The sequence below is a fragment of the Mus caroli genome, unplaced genomic scaffold (assembly GCF_978045245.1).
Source record: "Mus caroli unplaced genomic scaffold, Mus_caroli_1 scaffold_17, whole genome shotgun sequence".
Lineage (NCBI taxonomy): Eukaryota > Metazoa > Chordata > Mammalia > Rodentia > Muridae > Mus > Mus caroli.
Genome location: NW_028227272.1, coordinates 84,931,945 through 84,954,916, shown reverse-complemented (window position 1 = coordinate 84,954,916; position 22,972 = coordinate 84,931,945). Strand labels below are relative to the sequence as shown.

The 22,972-nt window shown below is 40.7% G+C and overlaps 1 protein-coding gene across 3 annotated transcripts in view; it reads left to right on the top strand.

Moving 5' to 3' along the window:
- The window catches only part of Grik1 (glutamate ionotropic receptor kainate type subunit 1), a 411,505-nt gene that overhangs the window by 293,962 nt on the left and 94,571 nt on the right, over nucleotides 1–22,972 (top strand). For all 3 annotated transcript variants that reach the window (XM_085832163.1, XM_085832162.1, XM_085832164.1), the window contains exons 6-7: nucleotides 6,055–6,228; nucleotides 15,981–16,124. In XM_085832163.1, the coding sequence (XP_085688289.1) occupies nucleotides 6,055–6,228; nucleotides 15,981–16,124 (318 nt within the window). The remainder of the gene's footprint in view (nucleotides 1–6,054; nucleotides 6,229–15,980; nucleotides 16,125–22,972) is intronic.

Here is a 22,972-nt window from a genome sequence, read left to right as displayed (position 1 = left end):
TATTGATTAAAAGAGGAATTATCTAAGTCATGTAATACAACAAAATTATTGTATAGCACTTTCTCAATTGACCTCAGAAGTCAGTCAACACTGTCTGCATATATTCAACTCTTATGGACACCTGCAATATAAATTCTACTTTCTTACACAAGAAAACTGAATCGTCCATTTTCTTTGTAATCTTTAAGGGCTAATCAAGTATAACATACCCAGTTTTGGGGTAGGATGGTCAGTAAGTTACTCTTTTTTGTAAAACTGACAAACTAAGTTGAAGAGTGTGGGGGCCAAAGGGTTTGGAGCAAGGAGCAGAGCTTTCGTTTCTCCTCTCAGTTACTCCAAGCAGCAAATGCCCTCGAAGCATCGCTGGGGGCATGAAGAGTACAGAGTGCATCTTGCCATGAACTTGTGGTGGGGAGGGAGAACAGGGTGGAGTACACTGTTTTGCTGATCCTGTGGCTCTGTGTTGCTGCTAACCACATCTCTTCTTCTTTCAGAATAGTGGAATCGATAAATGAATCTTTTATCTCTTCACAGATGTGGCCCTTCCCTATCCCATGTAAGCCAGAATATGACAAGGCCATGTGGCCTTGGACCTCGGAACATTCTTCCAGCCTCGGCTAAACACTCTCTAAAGAGCTAGCTTGGGAGCCATCTCAGAGACTCAGCCCTAGGATCTAGGAAAACTGGTCCGCAATAGACGTTATAAGCACATTGTGCAATTTTTATTCTGGTCCACTCCTTGCTCTCCAGATTTTCTCATTCTGCATTCACAAGGGATGTCGCAAATCAGACATGCAAGTGCTACATTCTGTCTTACATAGAAATCCCAAGTTATAGGGCAGCTAAACTCCACATACATTTAATCTATTCATCATATGGGACTAAGCACATGTGCTGGAATTTTCTGTGACTAAATCACTTTCCCTCTCGTCATTGAGTGTGCTGGAAAGATTACTTACCCAGGTCTTATTCTTCATATTTGCTTTCTGTCTTCCTACAATTTGATCTTCATTCTGTCCTATATTGCTTTCAGATTCTAGCCAACTTTGAACATTAGCATTAATGAAAATTTTCAACAGTAAGTTAGTGCAAAGGAAATACAGATTTTTACATACACACACACACACACACACACACACACACATTCACATACATTGTGTATGTTATAATGTATATATTATAAATTATGGTACATTTACACAATGGAGTACTACTCAGCTATTAAAAAGAATGAATTTATGAAATTCCTAGCCAAATGGATGGACCTGGAGGGCATCATCTTGAGTGAGGTAACACAATCACAAAGGAACTCACACAATATGTATTCACTGATAAGTGGATATTAGCCCAAAACTTAGGATACCCAAGATATAAGATACAATTTGCTAAACGTATGAAACTTAAGAAGAATGAAGACCAAAGTGTGGACACTATGCCCCTTCTTAGAATTGGGAACAAAACACCCATGGAAGGAGTTACAGAGCCAAAGTTTGGAGCTGTGATGAAAGGATGGACCATCTAGAGACTGCCATATCCAGGGATCCATCCCATAATCAGCTTCCAAACGCTGACACCATTGCATACACTAGCAAGATTTTGCTGAAAGGACCCAGATATAGCTGTCTCTTGTGAGACTATGCCGGGGCCTAGCAAACACAAAAGTGGATGCTCACAGTCAGCTATTGGATGGATCACAGGGCTCCCAATGGAGAAGCTAGAGAAAGTACCCAAGGAGTTAAAGGGATCTGCAACCCTATAGGGGGAACAACATGATGAACTAACCAGTACCCCGGAGCTCTTGTCTCTAGCTGCATATGTATCGAAAGATGGCCTAGTCGGCCATCACTGGAAAGAGAGGCCCATTGGACTTGCAAACTTTATATGCCCCAATATAGGGGAATGCCAGGGCCAAAAGAATGGGAATGGGTGGGTAGGGAAGTGTGTGGGGGGGTATGGGGGACTTTTGGGATTGCATTGTGTGATGGTTTGTATATCTTTGGACCAGGGAGCGGCACCATCTGAAGGTGTGGCCTTGTTGGAATAGGTGTGACCTGGTTGGAATGGGTGTGTCACTGTGGGTGTGGGTATAAGATCCTCACTCTAGTTGCCTGGAAGTCAGTCTTCCACTAGCAGCCTTTGGATGAAGACATAGAACTCTCAGCTCCTCCTGCGCCATGCCTGCCTGGATACTGCCATGCTCCCACCTTGATAATAATGGACTGAACCTCTGAACCTGTAAGCCAGCCCCAATTAAATATTGTTTTTTATAAGACTTGCCTTGGTCATGGTGTCTGTTCACAGCAGTAAAACCCTAACTAAGACAGAAGTTGGTACCAGGAGTGGGGTATTGCTGTGATAGGCCTGACCATGCTTTTATTTGAAAGAATGTGGATTTTGGGACTTTGGATTTGGAAAGCAGTGGAATGCTTTAAATGGGGCTTAATGGGTCATCCTAGTAGGAATATGGAAGACTTTGTTGCTGGGAGTAATTTGAATTGTGTTGACCTGGCCCAAGAGATTTCAAAGGAGAATAATTTCAGAATGTGGCATAAAGACTGGTTTTGTGGTATTTTGGTGAAGAATGTGGCTACTTTTTGCCCTTGTCTGAAAAGTTTGCTTGAGGCTAAGGTGAAGAGACTTGGATTAATTGCATTGACAAAAGAAGTTTCAAAAAAGCCCAGCAGAGACTTTGTTCTCTGGTTAAGTCTTATGAAGAAAAGTTTGAACAAGCATAGCAAGCTTAGAAAGGAAAAATATAAAATATATGGTTTGAGTATTAAAGGAGTACCAGGAAGTGAAATGGAGCAAAATCTTGTGTTCTAGGAGATAAAGATTAAGGGAGTGGGACCTTGGGGCAAGATCCTACCCAGCTAAATAAGATCCAGGCATGGTGGTACACACCTTTAATCCCATGAGACAAGCATGCTGATCTCTACATTCAAGGTCAATCTACAGAGCAAGAACCAGGATAACCAAGCTTAGGCAGTGAAGGATTTAGAAAACATAAAGCTAGTGATAATGTAATAATACAAGGGGATCATGTTCTAGTTCCTGTAAGCAGCAGAACTCGGCAGCTTCAGCCATGTGCCTCTGGCTCTAGAGTTAAGAATGGAAGGAACTACTGGGAAAATTGATGCTGGTTAGCTGGAGCTAAGGAATTAGCAGTGATTAAGAAGAGACCAGCATCGTTGAGGTGAAATCTTCTGGAAATTGTTTTCTGGGAGCACAAAGAAGCTGTGTTCCAGAGATACCCAAGGTTGTACCTCATGCTGCGGCTGGACTTGGTAATGTGTAAGAGTCACTCAGGTGGTACTGCTTGTGAAGGAATAAAGGGATCATGGAGAGAAGCTGAGGCTTAGCACTGTGAGAGGCCAGGGAAGCCCATTGGAGAAGGTGAAGCCTCAGCTGTAGTTGATGGCCCAGGATTGAAGGGGTCATGCAAAGGATTTGAGGCTTGGCACCCTGAAGAGAGCCTATGAGAGGCTATTGGTGAAGCCTAGTTGGAGTGTAACACCCCAGTGTATTGGAGATGTCAGTACCATGGGATGATCACCAAGAACAGCAGCCGTAATGGAGTGGATCAACCTGAGCATAGAGTGCTACAGAGGACAGAGATGGAGAAGTGATGCCAGTCCTTAGGAGGAGTCCAAAAGATCAAGTGGAATCCCAGACACTGAAAGAAGAAGCTGTAACATTGAAATTGCCTTGGAGACTCAAAGATGTTAAAGATGCCAGAGCCATGGGATACATGCTGAGGAAAGCTGCTAACAGGGAGTGGAACCAGCCCAGGAGGAAGCAGTTTGTTGCAGTCAAAAAAGATGAAAAAGGAGTGGAGATCTGAAGACCACTTTGACATCAGCCATGGAGATGCAAGTTTGGAGTTTGCCCAGCTGGTTTCCTGCCTTGCTTTGGGGATTACAGTTAATTAAGTTGAATGAATCTCAGAAGAGACCTTGAACTTTGGGCTTTTAACATTGTTGCAACTGCTATAGACTATGAGGACTTTGAAAGTTGCACTAAATGCATTTTGCATTATGCTATGTTTAAGTATGGCCCCCATAGACTCATGTTTTTGAACAAGTCTATGGGGACCAGGGAGTGGAATGTGATGGTTTGTATATCTTTGGACCAGGGAGCGGCACCATCTGAAGGTGTGGCCTTGTTGGAATAGGTGTGACCTGGTTGGAATGGGTGTGTCACTGTGGGTGTGGGTATAAGATCCTCACTCTAGTTGCCTGGAAGTCAGTCTTCCACTAGCAGCCTTTGGATGAAGACATAGAACTCTCAGCTCCTCCTGCGCCATGCCTGCCTGGATACTGCCATGCTCCCACCTTGATAATAATGGACTGAACCTCTGAACCTGTAAGCCAGCCCCAATTAAATATTGTTTTTTATAAGACTTGCCTTGGTCATGGTGTCTGTTCACAGCAGTAAAACCCTAACTAAGACACATTGGAAATGTAATTGAGGAAAATACGTAATAAAAAATATTAAAAATTAAAAAAAAATCGGTATAGGGCTAGAGAGAAGGCTCGGGGGTTAAGAGCACAGACTGTTCTTGCAGAAGACTCAAGGGTTTGGTTCCCAGCACCCACACTGGGAGGTGGGGGACTCACAACTGCTTGAACTCGATTGCCAGAGATCAAATGTCCTCTTCTAGACTCCACATACACCTTCGTTCAGTTGCACATACCCAACACAGACACAGACACTTAGTTGAATTTAAAAATAATAAGCCCGGCGGTGGTGGCACACGCCTTTAATCCCAGCACTTGGGGGGCAGAGGCAGGCAGATTTCTGAGTTCAAGGCCAGCCTGGTCTACAGAGTGAGTTCCAGGACAGCCAGGGCTACCCAGAGAAACCATGTCTGGGGAAAACAAAAAACAAAAAAAACAAACAAACAAACAAACAATAATAAAAGGAGCAAATCTATCTTAAAAGACAGTATAGCATTCTTGATCCAGAGCTGTCAGTGCTGGGATGTTCTATTACAACTCTACTGCCCAGTCCACAGTTATCTCGGGAATGGTCAACAACTAGAAGACATCTTCAGAAGAGCATGTCACATCTTCTGCAAATGAAAATCAGGAAGGAATCAGTGGCCACTGCCTTCAGTAACTCCTATTCTCCCCATAGCTGGACCATGTCAGACTGTTTCAGAAAGCAGTTTCATTACTAGACAATGTCTTTAAGAGCTTTTATTGTGTTAAGTGTTATTCTGACTAGTTTGTTTTCTCTTGAAAAGGGAATATTTTTAGTGGCATGATTTTATGCTAAGCTCTTTATATATAAAAACTGAAATGATCATTCTGCTTTAAATATGTATCCACTGATAACTCCCTGGCTTACATTCAGCTCCATCCAATCCAGGAAACACTGGGGTGGGTTAGGCAGGTTGTCTGAGACACTGTCAGAAAGGAAATGAGTCTTCTGTAAGTTTCCACATCCCACAACCACGGGGTCCAATATAATCTCCTTTAAAAGGCCCTTATTCTGAGCCCTTATCCAGTGACTATTCTTTATACTCTTTTTTGAAAGGAATAGGAGTTGTCATCAGGGAGCCACAGGATGCCACTTTTCCCTCCTAGAAGTCTCCTTTCTTCACATGCATATGCAATTTCCACATTTCTCCTCAGCAGCATGGCCCAGAGCAGCCTGAAGCTGCAGCTGTGCTGAGGGGGTCTGCGTTGCTGCCATTGCCTGGGCCTTTCTTTGTGGCCTTCTCCCCAGTGCATACTTTTCATCAGCTGTAAAATGAAAAAGCACAGAGGCAAAGAGACAGGAAGATCTCACCCAACTCCTCAAAGACTGTATCCTAGGGAGAGAATTCTTAACTTTCAAAATCATTTCCCAGGTCCAGAACTAGATGACTTGTTGGTAAATTCCTCTTCTTCATTTATCCGAATTTGACGTTCTTTCATAGGCAGGACATGATAACTCTCTTGTTTGTGTTTTCACCTTTTTATTGCTTCTGTAATTGTTGGATTCTTTTTTATATCAAGAACACCAATCTCACTAATTAATTTCTACTTTTCTTTTTATAACATTGCACAGGACTTGTTTGCTTTGGATCTGGAACTCTACCGGTACAGTGGTGTCAATATGACTGGATTTCGGTTGCTGAATATTGACAACCCTCACGTGTCATCCATCATTGAGAAGTGGTCCATGGAGAGATTGCAGGCCCCACCCAGACCTGAGACTGGTCTCCTGGACGGCATGATGACAGTGAGTAGTTTGACTCCTCAAATATGGTTTTATTTATTGTTTGAGAATTTCATGTAAGTATGCAATATTTTTTGATCAAATTCCAGACACTGTCTGCCTCCTCCTCCACCAGACTCCCTCTGCCTTCCTCTCTACCTGGAGGAGGATGGCAATGTGGGCAGAAAGATTGTAAGAGACGGTTGAATAATTTTAATGAAATCTCACGATCCTGCTTTACTCTATAGAAGTGAAGTAAGCCTCTATGCCTTTAATCTTGTAAGTGGTATTATAACATATACCTTGAGAGAGAATGAGATAAAAAGAGATAAAAGAGGCTTATTATCTATTTTGCAAATGGGTGTATGGCTCTTATCAAAAGCTGTAATCTTTATCATTCTAATTGCACTTGTTAAAAACATTTAATTTGCTATCATCATTGTGCAATTTTTAAAACGAAGCTGGACCAAAAGAAAAGTAAGCAGAGAATGCTCACCCACAGGAGCGTGTTTCCAGGAGGAATGCAGAGGAGTTAGAAACATTCTAGTCCTAAGAATCACCCAGACCTGCAGAAGCAGGTGTAGACAAGTACCAGACCTTCGCATGGCCTATGGGGCCACATGCTTACCATCCCAGCTGCAAGTGGGGGCCACATGCTTACCATCTCAGCTGCAGATGGACACCCTTCTGCAGGTGCCAACGGAGCTTCAATCCAGCAATATGTCACTCGTGACACAGGTGCCACATCTGTCTCTTCTCAAGTCAGAGGTAGTCGCTGAAACAGACACTTGCACACTGCCTCACGAAGGGATTAGCTTCGAGGCAGCATCGTTTGTCTCACACTGTCAAAGGTATCAAACCCTCACTGTACTTCTCTAATGAGGCTCCCTGGGGGATGAAGAAAATAGAAAGGAATAATAGTATTTTTTTAAAAACCCACCTTGCTTCCTATGTAAGAACAGTACTACTAAGGGGAAAGATATTGGGAATGAGAGCAGGTAATAGCATTTTAAATTGGTGTAATATTTCACCCTCTGTTCCCATCATCCGGAGAAGCACTCTTGCTTTTAAGATGCAATTTCCTGACAACTGAGAGGTATCATCTCACTGAAAAATGAACTTCGAACTTCCTTTCTCTTTTTTCCCGTGAAGAACAAATGAAGGAAATAAATGCGTGAATTAAGTGTTTCGGGATGGGTCCATGTTCAGAGCCCCTGACTGTTTTTGCAAGCCTGAAACAACACTTAAAACGCACAGTGAGTCTGGGTGATGATGAAGGAGAGTGTGGTGGAACAAATGAGCCTTAGGTGATTTGAAACAGTGTTTTGAATAAAAATTAGTAGAGAATAGCCAGAGAAGTCCTAGATAGACTTCAGGACTGGAAAGTGACTGTCCTTCCCTTGTTCCAGCAAGGTTTCTAGCACGGGATGACCTAGCTCTCCAATGTCTTACTTGTGCCCAGTGTGCAGCAATAGGCAGGACGAGCTGGAAGCTGCTTTCCCACAGTTCACAGGTTCATGCCAAACACTGATTATCTTTCATAAGAATGGCTCAATTCACCAAAACCAAAAGGATCCGTGTATTCCCATTTATGGAACTAATAGAATAATTTATATAGATTGATGAAAACCATGGAACATGGAAAATATAGCTGTGAAGTTTTCACGGAATGTTTTTGCTGGCACAAAATAACACTGCTCCCTGGTCTTGCCAGTCTCCAGAGCTAATGGCTCCCCCAATGAGAAGAAAGAATGGTAAAAGCTGAGAGCTGGTAGAAACAAAGTCCGTCTAAACATACCCATCCTGACTGAGAGGTTTCAGACTTGCTTATATTAATGATGGTGATGATGATGATGATGATGATGATGATAATTAGGAGATAACTTAGTGGTAATCTTCTGCATATATGTGTGAGGAACCTAGTCTGAATCCCAAGAATTTACATTAAGCCAGGGGCAGTAGCATGCATCTATAATCTGAGATCTCCTATAGTAAATTGGGAGCAGAAAGCAGTAGAATTCTCAGAGGCTCCTGGGCTAGCTATCCTGGAGTTTACAGCAGCAAAAAAAAACAAAAAGAAGAAGTTTCTCAAGCAGGGTAGAGAGTAAGAACAAACATGGGTGGTTGGTCATCCTCCTTCCTCTATATGTGTACTATACATACATACTCAGAGAGAGAGAGAGAGAGACAGAGACGGAGACAGACAATGACAGAGAAAGACAGAGAGACAAAGAGAGAAACACACACGGAGAATTTTTTTGATGAAAAGAAAAGTAAGGAACTATAATACCAGAAGACGACATGTATGATAATATTCTTTGAGGACGTTTTAGTCTAAAAAATTCTAAGAAAAGATTTAAAAAATAAAAATGTAGGTAAATCAAAACACATTTTCCCCATTATATTATTTTCTAATTCTTATATGCTCACATCTATAATCTATAAATGTGTGTGGCACATGTAAGACAATGCCTATAGTGGAGTCAGGCACTGAGTCTGGGAGAACATACACGAGTTCAGAGAATACAATTCTATTATTACAATGGAATTGTTTATAATCACCTACTATTCTAGTTGCTTTTCTCTTGAAAATGCTTTGTTAAATTTTGTATGCTGTTATGCAAGCCTGAAACAACACTTAAAACACACAGTGAGTCTGGGTGATGATGAAGAAGAGTGTGGTGGAATAAATGAGCCTTAGGTGATCTGAAACAGTGCTTTGAATAAAAACTATTAGAGAATAGCCAGAGAGATCCTAGACTTCAGGATGCTGTAAAAGTGGGTACAATAACTATGCCAGGACATGCCACTTGAGCAAGCAATAACTATGCCAGGACATGCCATTTGAGCAAGCAATCGTGGTAAAACACGAAACCTACTCAAGGTGGGCAAAAGAGCCATGCAGATTTTGAAGATAGTTTTCAGAGTTAAATCTGGGAGGCCTAATTTCAACCAACATTTATCCAAAGAATCCACATGGAACTTCTCTCCTTCTGCTTTACCTGCATGCCGCTCATTTAGAGACTAAGTCGTGGGGAGATAAAGGGATATGTACAAGGATGTTCAGTGAACCAATTGAGGTCAGGAAGGGCATACCATGTCCCAAATTCCAGCTCCAATGCTATATAGTCTCTAATTTTAACCTGCCTCAATTTAAATATCTTCTTTGCTATCCCAAAGATAAAAACCACTTGCAATGTGTATTAGAGCCTACATGTTTACTTATTCTTCAATGCAAAGTACTTGTGGCCCTAACCTCCTGCATCTACTACTATCTAGGCTACTTAACTATCTCTTCATTATCAAGGCCTTCTGTGCACTGAGTTCTAGTATGTTAGCTATCTCAGCTATTCTCTTCATCCTTACCTGTTTCAAATTTCTGTCTAACCTGTGTATCCTCTTGTGTTATATTTTGGCTTGTTAGATTAGTATCTTTCTCTATAAGAATACAAACATTTAGACAGAGATGCCTTCTCTTTCTGTAATATGCTCTATCCCAAGCATTAGAAAAGGCAAGGTACAATAATAAAAATGCATTTAGTAAAATAATTTATGCAGAAAACAAATTTAATTAAGATTCTACCAAAACAGATGTTTAAATGAAGAATAGTCAATATAGCCCTGAAATATTTCTCCGAAAAGCCAAAGTTCTTACAAGCAAGAAGCATGCCTTATTAATGAAGAGGAAAGTATTTCGCAAGTAATAAATAAATTTTTATTTTATAAACTACCACTATTAATGACATTACTATAGTACGTGCACTGATTAGTTTAACATGACACAACCCAGAGTCACCTAGGAAGAGGAACTTACAAGGGAATTATTAGCTCAAGTTGGTTTGTGGCATGTACATAGGGAATTTTCTTTACTGTTTATTGATTTAGGAAAACCCAGCCCACTATGGGCAGCACCATTCTCTATGCAGAGATACCCTGCCAAAGAAAAATAAAAAGGTACCTGAGTAAGCAACAAAGAAGGCAATGAGCCACACATTTATTCTCTCTGCTCTTGATTTTGTGGATGTGATCCTTGTTGTTATTGCCTTGACTTCCTCAAGATAATGGACTGTAACCTGGATTGCAAATAAATTGACTTTTCAAGAGAAAAGCAGCTAAAACAGTAGGTGATTATAAACAAATCCATTGGAATAATAGAATTGTATTCTCTGAACTCATGTATATCATCCTGATGTTCTCCCAGACCCAGTGCCTGATTCCACTATAGGCATTGTCTTACATGTGCCACACACATTTATAGATTATAGATGTGAGCATATAAGAATTAGAAAAGAATATAATGGGGAAAATGTGTTTTGACTTACCTACATTTTTATAATTTTTTAAGTCTTTTCTTTGAATTTTCTACACTAAAACATCCTCAAAGAATATCATCATACATGCCATAACACATCTATATCTGAAAATAGAGAAGTCAGTCATCTCTGAGTTCATCTTAGTTGAATCTAGACTTAAAAACAGATTTAATTAAAAAAAAAACTACTTTAGGAATTGAGTTAACAAAACTTGCCTAGCATAGGTCAAAACAGTGGAATGTACTATCAAAAACCATCCGAAGATTGTTTTTAAGTATATTTTTCAACTGGAGTGTTAATTAGCTTACCGAAGTCTAGAATGGCTTGTGTAAAATGCACATTGTTTCTTTTTACTTTTACAATTTCCCCAGCACTATAGGCGCATTTGGGGGAGGGGAAATGGCCCATATTCAAACTAGTTCTTTTCGTGATTGTAGACTCTGATGATATATGTTAGTTATTTCTGTTGCTATGATAAATGAATGTAACCAAGGCAACTGAAGGAGGAAAGAGTTTATCTGTGCTTATAGTTTTAGAGGGATAGTCAATGATAGTGGGGGGGGGTGGAATGACAGCAGACTACTGGGGCAGGATGATGAGAGAGCACAACTTTAACTACCAAACACCAAGCAATGAGTGGGCTGGATGTGGAACAAGACTATGAATTCTTTTCTCCAGAGTTCTACTTCCTCCAGCAAGGATATACTCCCTCTCCAAACACTGCCACCAACTGTGGACCAAATACCTGAGGCTTTGGAGCACAGTTAACCATTCAAACACCCAGTAATGACAAGAAGACAGAAACCACAGAGCCAGGTCTGCCATTCTCCTTCCCAACTCACAAAGTACTCATAGTGTAAGGCAACGTCAGGAGCTTCAGCCTGCCTTCCTACATCTAGCAGTTCTGTAACTATGGTCCACAGGAAAGACATAGCAACCCCGAGTCTTCACCAAAGACTCCTAACATAAAAGATAACCAACTGGATTATTAGAAAAGGCAACATTTTCCTTGATAATGGAAATCAGAGTTTAGGCCTTTCTAAGTCCATTTGATGGTCTGTAAATCTGTATAATACCAACACAGTGTCATTCACTAAACATATTAGATAACATAACAATACTTCTATGGTACAGGAATCATTTTACTTGATAACACTGGATGGTTTTAATCAATAAATGAACAAAGATCTGACATGCAAAGATGCAGCCAACCCTTATTCTGAACCACTTATTAAAAAAAAAAAAAAACACTATGAGATTATAAAGAGTGTTGTATCAACTGAAGTGTTAATTAACACATCAAAAAGTTTGTTCCTTGAGAAGCTAGAGCAGAATTATTGTATTATTTATTGATGTTCTTATTTATTCATGAAACACATTCTTAATTATGCCAGTTGCTCAAGGTGAATCCTTACCTGACATTTTTTGACCTAGTATAACTAAAGACATTTTTCATGGAATTTAATTGATCTACTCTTTCCTTTATTTCTCCTGGTCTCTATTTAAAGAAAACAATTATTCATTGAAACTCAAGTTATAGCCACCACTGTCAAGCCTTCAGTGAACCTACTGGAATTTCTTCCCTACCAACAGAATGTTTAGACTGCTCGAGCTGGTCTTTTTGCCACCTTCTTAAATCCATCTCCAGATTCCACTCACCAGCAGAGCATTCTACCTGCTGCCAGCTCAGTGCCAGTGCAAGTGAGCAGTGCTCTCTCCAGCACTTGAGGATCCCTAGGAGCAGCATCCTCCCCCAGGTTTGCACCGTCACCACAGTTCCCATGGACAATTTCAACAATCCTACCCTTACCGACGATCCTCTCCAAATGCAGAGCGTAATTAGAAACATATGCCTCTTGCCCATTTGCTCTCCAAAAACAAGTTTTCTTCCCAGCCTCCCAATCAGTGACACAGTATGCCAATTGTCCTTGTCTCTAGGGTGATGGAGCATCTCATTGGTTTGTGTTGGCAGTTACCACCGTGTCCTGATGCTTTGTTATTTGCACAAAGAACACTGAACTCAAATAAGATGCTATCTTTACAGTGACCAATTATTATAGGGAAAAATGAATAGAAAGACAAATCAACAAAGGAAAACTTCACACAAGGCAGAGCCCATACAGGCCTGGGCTTTTAAAGGTGTTATATACCATTGGCACATTCCAGAAAATGTATAACTCACAGCAATGATTATGTTCCTGTGAAGTGTTGCCAACCAGGAAACCCACACAAGCATTAGTGTCCAGGAGTATTCTGAGAAGTGAACTCCATAAGCACAGAGCACCCACGTAATTGACCTTGGTCTCCAGTCCTTCCACACCTCAAATTGATACAGCATAGCCCAGCACTGCAGAACAACAAAAGACAACATTTATCACATTCATATTTTTAGAATAAGTGTTGCACGGCCCTAGACTCCAGAAAATATAATCAAAGATATTGTCTCACATACCAGGCATGAACCAGTACTTCCTTTTGAAATGTACAGGACTTGAACACCCCCAAATCCACTGAGTTACTGAGTTAACCCTTTACTGAAAATTGTTCCAATAGCGAAAACATTATGAATTTCTTATGGGAGGCCAGCTTTCTGTATGCTTATGTTGTGGTGAAAAGATTTTCTTGGGAGCATTGAGAAATTCTCCTTTACCCAGGTTGTCAAGATACATTATAAGAATCAGCAGTAAGGGAAGACTAAAGTGAAATAGTGTCTTCTGCATAGGAATGCGTGTCTTAGTCGGGGCTTATATTCCTGCCAAAACATCATGACCAAGAAGCAAGTTGGGGAAGAAAGGGTTTATTCGGCTTATACTTCCGCACTGCTGTTCATCACCAAAGGAAGTCAGGACTGGAACTCACACAGGACAGGAACTTGGAGGCAGGAGCTGATGCAGAGGTCATGGAGGGGTGCTGCTTACTGACTTGCTTCCCCTGGCTTGCTCAGCTTGCTTTCTTATAGAAACTAAGGCTATCAGCCCAGGGATGGCACCACCCACAATGGGCCTTTCCCCCTTGATCACTAACTGAGAAAATGCCGTACAGCTGGATCTCATGGAGACATTTCCTCAAGGGAGGTTCCTTTCTCTCTGATAACTCCAGCTTCTGTTAAGTTGACCCACAAAACCAGCCAGTACAATGGGTGATTGTATACATGAATTCACAGTAACTGTAGCCCCTGAATAATACTTATACAAGGTCAAGCCAGTTGTTGCCCACCACAAATGGGTTTATGAGGTCCACCATTATCTGAGGAGCTACTGACACTTCATGGAAACTAGTGGGAGAAAGTCCGTTTCCTTCAGGGTCTGGCCTAGTATAGACAGTCTGTGCCCTATACCCATGAGCATATGAACATCAGTAACTAGACACAGTGGATTATAAAAAAGAAATAAAACACTTATGAGATTGGGACAAGGAGATGAGAAGGTCTGGATGAATCTATAGGAATTAAAAGAAGTATATATATAATCAAAATACATTGCATGTTTAATGAAAATCTCAAAGAATAGATAAGCTAATTTTATATGTTTCACAAGGACATATCATGCATAAATGATATGTTTGCAGTACTGACATGTAACACATTGTCAATATTTTTTTAGCCTTTATCAAGCTACTATTGTATCATTAAATCATTGGACAGGATGAGGTCACAGATTGTACCACCAACTTTAAGGATTCAAGTGTTGGCTTTCTCTCTATTAGTTTATAGACACCATTTAATATCTTAATTTTCTTTCCACGAAGAAGAAAAGGGATGAAAAGGGTTCTTGTTTCCCAAGGATTCTGAACAGGGACAGATGTGTAGCTAGTGCTTAGGAAATGTCCACTCTTACTGCAGATTCCATTTTATAAAGTCAACCTGTCAATAATTCACTTTCTCCAGTTTAAATCAAATATGGATAGCAGAATGGTGAAAACCATGAGGCAAGCAGGGGCCTAGCCTCTGTCCTTGTAAGAGATTAGCAGAGTAGATGTGTACCAGCTAATGTTCACAAGACTCGGCTCAGTCATTGATAAAATGGATTATATCAATCCTGAGTCAATCAAAATAAATTGTGAAAGCTCAACCAACCATCACCACGTTATCAACCTCACCTTTCTGTGTCAAGAACATAAGTGAAAATATTTCTATCAAGGTATTGTATAGTTCATATAAAAGTGTGTTTGTTTTAAGGTATGAATCAATAATAACTCATGCTGTGACTGTTGATTAAACTATGTTTCTGTAGCATAGACTGTACTTACAGTTTCTGCTTTGAAGTCACCCAATTTGTCTTTAATTAAGTGACAAGTCTTAGAAATCAATTGACATTTCAATGACTGAGAATGTACAGAATAATATGGGTTCAAAATAAAGGGTTTTTTTTTTGCCTCAAAGCTGATGAGATAGAAATGTAGCATTTATCACTTTGCTCTCTTCCCAGCTCCATCCTGACATAATTAACCTCAAATGGTGAAAGAGTCAACTAATTGCAGACATACATTTTTTTTTGCTAGAACCTGGATTCTAGGTGTAACTCTGTCAATTTTCCAGCGATATCCATACATGCCTCCATAAATCAATATGTTGCCTGAGGTCAGCTTGACACATAATAAGTAGCTTTATCTATGGGTTCTGCTTACTTTGGAGAATTACTGAGAATTTCAAATGAGCTAATATATTTGAAGTTGCAAAGAAAGCCCTCCAGTAAAATATGAGGGTATTATGAGATTTTTATCCCCCAAAACCGCAGGGCAGTATACTTGACAAAATGCTACGAGTATTATATAAAATTTACAAAGTGAGAAGAATTTCATGAGGGAAAGAAGCAAAAGATCACTATTCCCAAAGAGCGGTAACTAACTTCAACCTCTTTTCCTGGTAACTCAAGGAGGCAAGTGCTGGCTTATTCTGGCCCATGAGCCTGTACCTCAGAGAGCCTTCATGAGCTTGTCATTGACCTTCATATCATGACTCTAACTTCCTGCCTCAAGTCTGGCCAATGTAAGCAACAACAGGAGCATCGTTAATAATGAAAGAACCTATTGGCTCTACTAGCAAGAATTTGTTCTCTATAAAATACGAAACAAGACAGAAGAAAGAACAAAAGAAGGAAAGAAGGAAGGGGGAAGTTGCTGAGCAACAATACTATTATTGAAAGGATGAGTCTTAATAAATTTGATCTCAAGGTAGTTGACCTAAACACTAAACATTGTATTTCTGGAATACAATCGTTTGTAGTCTGAGTTTTTATTTTGCTTTGTTTTTAAGAACTCAAAAACAAATGTAGGATTCCAACCTACCTCTGGAGTATCAAGTTTTCTTTTGTAAAATAATAGCTGTTGGTGATTAAACACTGTTTTGCTGAAGAACAGAAGGTCTTTAAGATCAGATAAACATCAAGGAAGGAATGTTGGGAACATGGGTAGAGGAACTAATGAAAACTGAACTGATGGCATGGTGCTTGTTTTTCTCCATAGACTGAAGCAGCTCTGATGTACGATGCTGTGTACATGGTAGCCATTGCCTCCCACCGTGCCTCTCAGCTGACCGTCAGTTCCCTGCAGTGCCATCGACATAAGCCATGGCGCCTAGGACCCAGATTTATGAACCTCATCAAAGAGGCAAGTGTAGATTCCTCTTAACTTATTTCCTTAACACCACTCAATGTGCCTATTTGATGTGTTTCTGGTAGCATGGTAATGCCAATGGAGGAGCAGCCACTGCCAGAAGACCTCAATGTCAGAAGTTTGCCTATAGGAACCATCCTGTATTTTCCAATATGTTGCAGTATACAAACAAGCTACTAGATCATAATACTAACTGTCCTTCATTTCAGCCATGCTTAAATTACACTATGCTGTCTACACATAGGAACTTAGACATATTGAATCATAAGGGATGTTAGTTCCCACCTTATGGGTCTTTGTAGCTTCCCACTGCTTAGGCTTTTCAGTACTAAACAAAGGACCTCTTCATATTAGTGTAATTTCCCCTTTATTAATGAACGAAAAAAAAATATGGTTCTGTTCAAAACTAGCTCGGTGTTCTACATGTTCTTTAAGAGTACAGGATTTTTAGGAAGAGACTGTTTGTTACTAATATTCAGGTATTAAAAGCTATGCTTGCCTTATCTTGTTCTTTGGTACAATTTAAATTCCCTTTTCCAAGACCCTTGAGAATCTCAAGACTTAAAATATGTGTGCCTTTGGATTATCTTTGAGACCAGCATGCACAGTTACGTATTTATAGACTTGGCAATATTAAAAAAAGGAAGGAGGAGGAGGAGGAGGGGGAGGGGGTGAGAGGGAGGGGAGGGGAGGGGAGGGGGAGGAGGAGGAGGAGGAGAAGGAGGAGAAGGAGGAGAGGGAGAGGGAAGGGGAGGAGGTGAGAGGGAGGGGAGGGGAGGGGGAGGGGAGGAGGAGGGGGAGGAGGAGGAGGAGAAGAAGGAGAAGGAGAGAAGGAGAAGAAGGAGAAGGAGAAGGAGAAGGAGAAGGAGAAGGAGAAGGAGAAGGAGAAGGAGAAGGAGAAAAAGAAGAAGAAGAAGAAGAAGAAGAAGAAGAAGAAGAAGAAGAAGAAGAAGAAGAAGAAGAAGAAGAAGAAGAAGAAGAAGAAGAAGAAGAAAGAATCTTGAGGGCCAAAAATCTGACTGAGTGTGCACACTATCCCGTGACAGGCTCCAAAATGTTCTCCGTGGGATGCAGAAGTTTATTCTCCCACGAGGAGTAGTTTCTTCCCCACACATTCTGGAGAAAGTCAGAATGAGGCAAACCTCTAATTGAGAAGCATATAATGGGGCACATTACAAAGGGAGAAGGCTGGCTGTCTCCTGAGGGAAGCTACCAGTTTGGGGCTAGATCTCGGCTCGTCTCCTCAGCACCCATAAGGTACCTCTCCCGCTGTTCCATCTGCTTCCCCTCATAGGCCAACTCTAATTCACAAAGGTAAGGACCAGAGAGAGGGTGTAGGTAAGAAATAAGACTCCAACCACCAAGGGAGGAGAGCTTTCAGTACTGAGCAAGATATGCATTTTCAGATGCAAACCCTGCACTTTTTAAGATGGAGGAAGAGTTTTCATCTAGGTTCAGCTTTTCTTCCCTATTCCGTCCCCACTGGCTGCTTAGATATAAACCTCAGCTCTGCTAATGCTTATGAGCAATCTAACAAGGGCTGGATACTTAACCTTCCTGGGTCTGGAACTTTCATCTGTTAAATGGGAATAAACTGTCTATGTTCTCAGCGTTATTGTACAGAAATTGAGTAAAATGACTGCGTGTGAAGCATAGTGAGGGGGCCCAGTAAGCACTTGAAATATTGGCTTTCCTTAACGTGAGAACACACACTTGTAATAACCTCATTCAGTTCACTGAGGATGGTGCCAGGGATTTGAAACTGGCAAAACAACAAAGAAATCACAAATAGGCATGAAATGAAATGCCCTCTCTGACAGCTACATAAAAATTGACATACTGTGGCTAATAGAAAACTGTCACGTGGCCACCTCTTCTCCCTGCGGTGATCAAAGCCTTGTCCTGAATTGCCATCCTGATTGTCTTGATCTTTAACAAGGAAACACCTGGTTCTCTTTTATCTCAAAGCAGTGAGAGGAGAGGCAGACTCCCTAAGCAAGCCAGAGATCAAAAACCCAGAGCAATCCAAACACCTTTTGGCATCTACTTCAGCTGTCTATGAAGGTGAACATTTAGGTATGTTTAAAGAAATAATGAGTCCAAGAGAAGGAATCACATGGAAAACAAGAACATATTTTCTATTTTTGTACTATGAAAAACAAACTGCCAGCTCTCAGGATCCACGGTTGGGAGTGAAAGGAAGGCCATCCAGGGAGAATCAGAAATGTCTGTCAGAATCCTTCCCATTCCGACTTTGGCTCCTGAATCACTGAGATGCATGCTACCTTTGTCAGGGGAAAATGGCATGGTGGTAGGGAAGGGAACCCAGACTGATGCCCCAGGCTGTTGGAAAACCAGCAGGAAGAGAATTCTGTGATCAACTGATCCTAATAATGAAAAAATATATATATATATGTATATTAAGAATATTTCTTTGGCTGAGAACATTGTCAAATTTTGAAAATGTCAATTTTCATTATAAAATATGAAAAAAAGGCCTCAGTTCTAAAACTTCCAAGGTCTTTTCCTAGAGTCGTTTTCAATGGCCGAGGGATTTCCACACACAGAGTGGTGAATATTGATGAGTCAGCACCCTAGATTTATGGGGTGAAGACCAACCTCATCACAGGAGATAAAGCTCATGGGTAAGAAGAGGTGGCTGCAAACCCAGTAATCCCTGACACGTGTGCAGCATTCCGAGTGGGAAACTCACATGCTCTCAAATGAGCATCTTAAACTAACTACTGTCCGGCTCCGGGGCTGACAGGAAAAGGAGCAGAGGTCATGGCCGTTTGGAACGTAATGCTGTACATTACAGAGTCAGCCGGCTGGAGATTTGCTAAACAAATGTATACTAGGAGATGATCATTTTCCACTCAACGAAAGTTGTTAGAACTCCCTCTTGTAAAATAATTGAGTCGGTTCGCTCTTCTGTTGCTGTGATAAAACACTGAACAAAACCAACTTAAGGGTGGAACAGTTTTATTTCAGTTATCTTTCCAAATAAAAGTCTATCGCTGAGCAAATTCGGGGCAGAAAATGAAACAGGAAACAGGAGGCAGGAACTGAAGCAGAAACCACTGAGGGACACAGCTTACTGGCTTGCTCTTTCTAACTCATTCTCTTTCTTCTTCTTCTTTTTTTTTTTTTTATGAAGAAAGTAGTTTACAGCTGTACAGCTGTGTTTAATAAATGTTTATCAAGCAAAGGTGCAAAATTAAACATTTACAAGGTAAAACGATAAACTAACAGAGTCAGAAAGATGAGCATCAGTGAAGAGCACTGGGTGTTCTTCCAGAGGATCCAGATTGGATTCCCAGCATCCATATGGTGGCAAACAACCATCTGAACTCCAGTTCCAGGCTATCTGACACCTCCTGCTGGCCTCTGAGAGTATTTCATGCACAGGATACAAAGATATACATGTAAGCAAAATAAACCTCAATATATATATATAATTACAGTAAGCTAAGGTCAAATAATTTTTGAAGAAAACTTTTATTTATTTATCCATTTATTTTATAAATTGAGCAGCCCTGCCCACAGGTCCAGCATAATCTACAGTAGTCTGCCTTCCTGTCCCAGGCTTCATATTATTCTTAACCAGTTTTATTGTATAACTCAGGACCACCTGCCAGGGGTAACATCACCTACAGTAGGCCTTGCCCTCCCATATCAACCAACAATGAAGATAATTCCTCACAGACTTCACCACCCACCAGTCAGGTCTGGGCAATCTCTCAATTAAGACTCTCCCCCCCCACACACACACACACATTATTCTTGATTGTGTCAAGTTGGCAATTAAAAGCTAACCAAGACAGTAATACATCTATGATTTGGGGTATCAAATAGAGGGTCTCACTAATGCTAGACAAGTGTTCTGCCAATGAATTATATTCCCAGCCCCCACCCCACACATTATTAACATGTTGTCACAAGGGATATAACACTCTCACCAAAGCAGAAGCTACAGTTTCGACCATCAACTAATATGAATTCTATCTGGCTGAGAATTACCAGGCTTCATCTGAAGCTATCCTGTCTCACAGCATAAAGGCTGGATCATTCAGTGGGGTTTACAGACGCTTTGGTGACCTTGTTTCTGAAGCCCCGTGGCATCTCTCTCATCTCCCACAGTGTCACCAGCCCTTGTTGAACCTGTGATGTCTCCCTACACCATGCTCAATTCCCTGGCCTCTGGTTGGATTGTCATATTTGTCAGGATCATGACTCATGTCTCATGCAGGCAGCAGCTCCTGTCTTCTGATCCCGACCCTACACCTTTCTTCCAGTAATAATTATGCTGTCATATTTATTTTCATGTCTTCCTCCAAGCTGCATGTTTTTCCTATCTCAATTCATTGGCTTTTGCACAAAACAAGTACTTGAGTAAATCAAGTGATAGATGAAGGATACAAGGAACTGGAAAAACATAAAATCTGCGGAAATGGAGGCAAAGCATGGACCAGACATGTTAGCCAGCATTGGTGACTCTGATACAAGGAGTGGCAGGGGCTTATAAATCTATCAACCTATGTAGTTCTGGAATGGTGAACAGAAATCTGAGGTTAGCTGGAGTTGGCTTTCTTTGTAAATTTGGTCATTTGGCTTAAGGTTTCTTACTTTCTTCTCTAACGTGGGGATAAAAGCATTCCACATATTTATGTGGAACACGCACTTATTGTGTGAAAAAGCCCAGCCAAACCTGTTATGTAGTTGTTGCTTCATAAAGGATAACTGTCATAAAATGGAAGGTTCTATTAAATGTACATCAGTAAAGCAGCTGTCAATCACCCAGGACATTGCCCACCCTACTGTAAGCACTGAGTCCTGGCCTGTGGTGCCATCTTCATTACTGTTGGAATCTAGGGTGGCATGGCACTCGTTTATATAAATACAGGTAAGACATTGCGGTGAGAAATCAGAAGTGCCAGAAAGCTCGGTATTTGTTATAGACGTTCATATAAGATGAGTTGAAGATATGGAGGACTCCCCATGATAACCACACTGGTGATTACTCAGGAAAGTAAAAAAAAAGCACTAAGCAATTGCCAATCACTCAAGAGTCTCCATGTTTCCAGGGTAACCAAATACCACAAGCTAGGTAGTATGCAAGTTGGCAGTAGACAAAGCCCCAGTGCAGTCATAGTGGAAGTAAATATATCCAGGCTTCCAGGAAGATGATCACCAGTCACAAGTGCTAGGAAGAGCACTAACAAGGTTCAGCCCAAGAAACTGGTGGGTTTTAAACTGTTTTCAAAGTCTCAGGCTCTGGATGAAAGCTGATTTGAACCATCAATCCATGATCTCCATAAAATATATGGACGTATTGGGGCAGTCTCAGTTCTACCCTAGCTATAGAGCAGCATCTTCCTCTCCCGTTACCCTCAATGTCTGTCTCTTGGAACAGTAACAAGGTATCTAAATAGGCTTTGCATCTCGATTTACAGCCTTTTTAACGTGAAACACCACACACACACACACATACACCAGATGTGCATAAATTCATAATAGGTATTCTACCATCTACATATCCACCTACCTATGGCTGCCTGAGTCCACCATGCTGTTCTTCATATAGTGGAGACAAATGGATTTCTCTTACTGACTAAAATCTGCCTAATGACACCCACTTTTGTCACACTCCTCTCAGACTAGAAAGCCTGTTTCTTGGTTGTCCCTCGGGTAATTCTCACTCATTTCCTCTAGAAAGCCTGCCTGCCTTGTGTTTCAAGATGGCTCCCTCCTGAGGTTCATAGTCACTGCAGCTCTCAGGGTCAGCACTTAACACACACCACTCACGCACTGTACAGCCTTCCCCTGGAACAAGGACAAAAATCACTTTATCTTTGTGTCCTCCGTGCATCTAACCTTGAACATGATAGCCAATTAAAAGTTGTGTGCTGAGATGAACCCAGAAAATTAAATTCTACTAAACTCTTAATAATTTCTTCTAAGTTAATTCAATTTAAATTATAGAACAAGATTCTTAATTGATCTGCTTTAAAGTAGATTCACTGCATAAGAATAAAAATTATTTTCAGATATTATATGTATGTATGTATGTATGTATCAATATATATAGCAATACTTATAGGCATATAATATGTATATGGGGTGTCACCTGAGAATTGTATAAAATATGGGCAACTTTCTGTCACTCTTTTGCTATGGAAATTTGATTTTGATGGAATAAAATTTATAGCTTAAGTATATATACTTAATATTTAACTTCAAGTTTTTCAAACTCAGAGTATTTTTTAACCAAGTCACCTATAGATTCCTCAATATTGACTTGTAACCTGGACATTTACGTTGGTTTTTTTTTTTCCTGTATTATATGAGAACTGGTTTTAAGTTGGACTGTTAGAAATAGTAAGAGCTTAGGAGATGGCTGAGTGGATGAAGAACTTTCTCCAAATGAATGAGGATAAAAGTGACATTGCACACAGCCCTTGTAGAAGCTGGGTAGGCATGGTAACCACTTGGAATTCCAGCACTTGGGAGGCATCCATAATAGTCATTCACAGAGGAAGAGATAGACTAGGCAGAACTGGTAATCCCTGGGATCAGTGACAGATCTTGCCTCCACCAATAAAACGGAAAGTAGTCAAAGATGATACCCAGAGTAAACTTTGAGCTTTCACACACAAGGGCACACACAAACGCACAATACAACACACACAGACAAGTGTAAACTATACATACATGCATGTACAGCACACACACACACACACACACACACACACATGCAGACAGAGAAAACAAAACATGGAAGTCTCTGGAGAAAGATAAACTCTGTCATACTTTTATCCTACTATATCCACCGAGGAATGTTT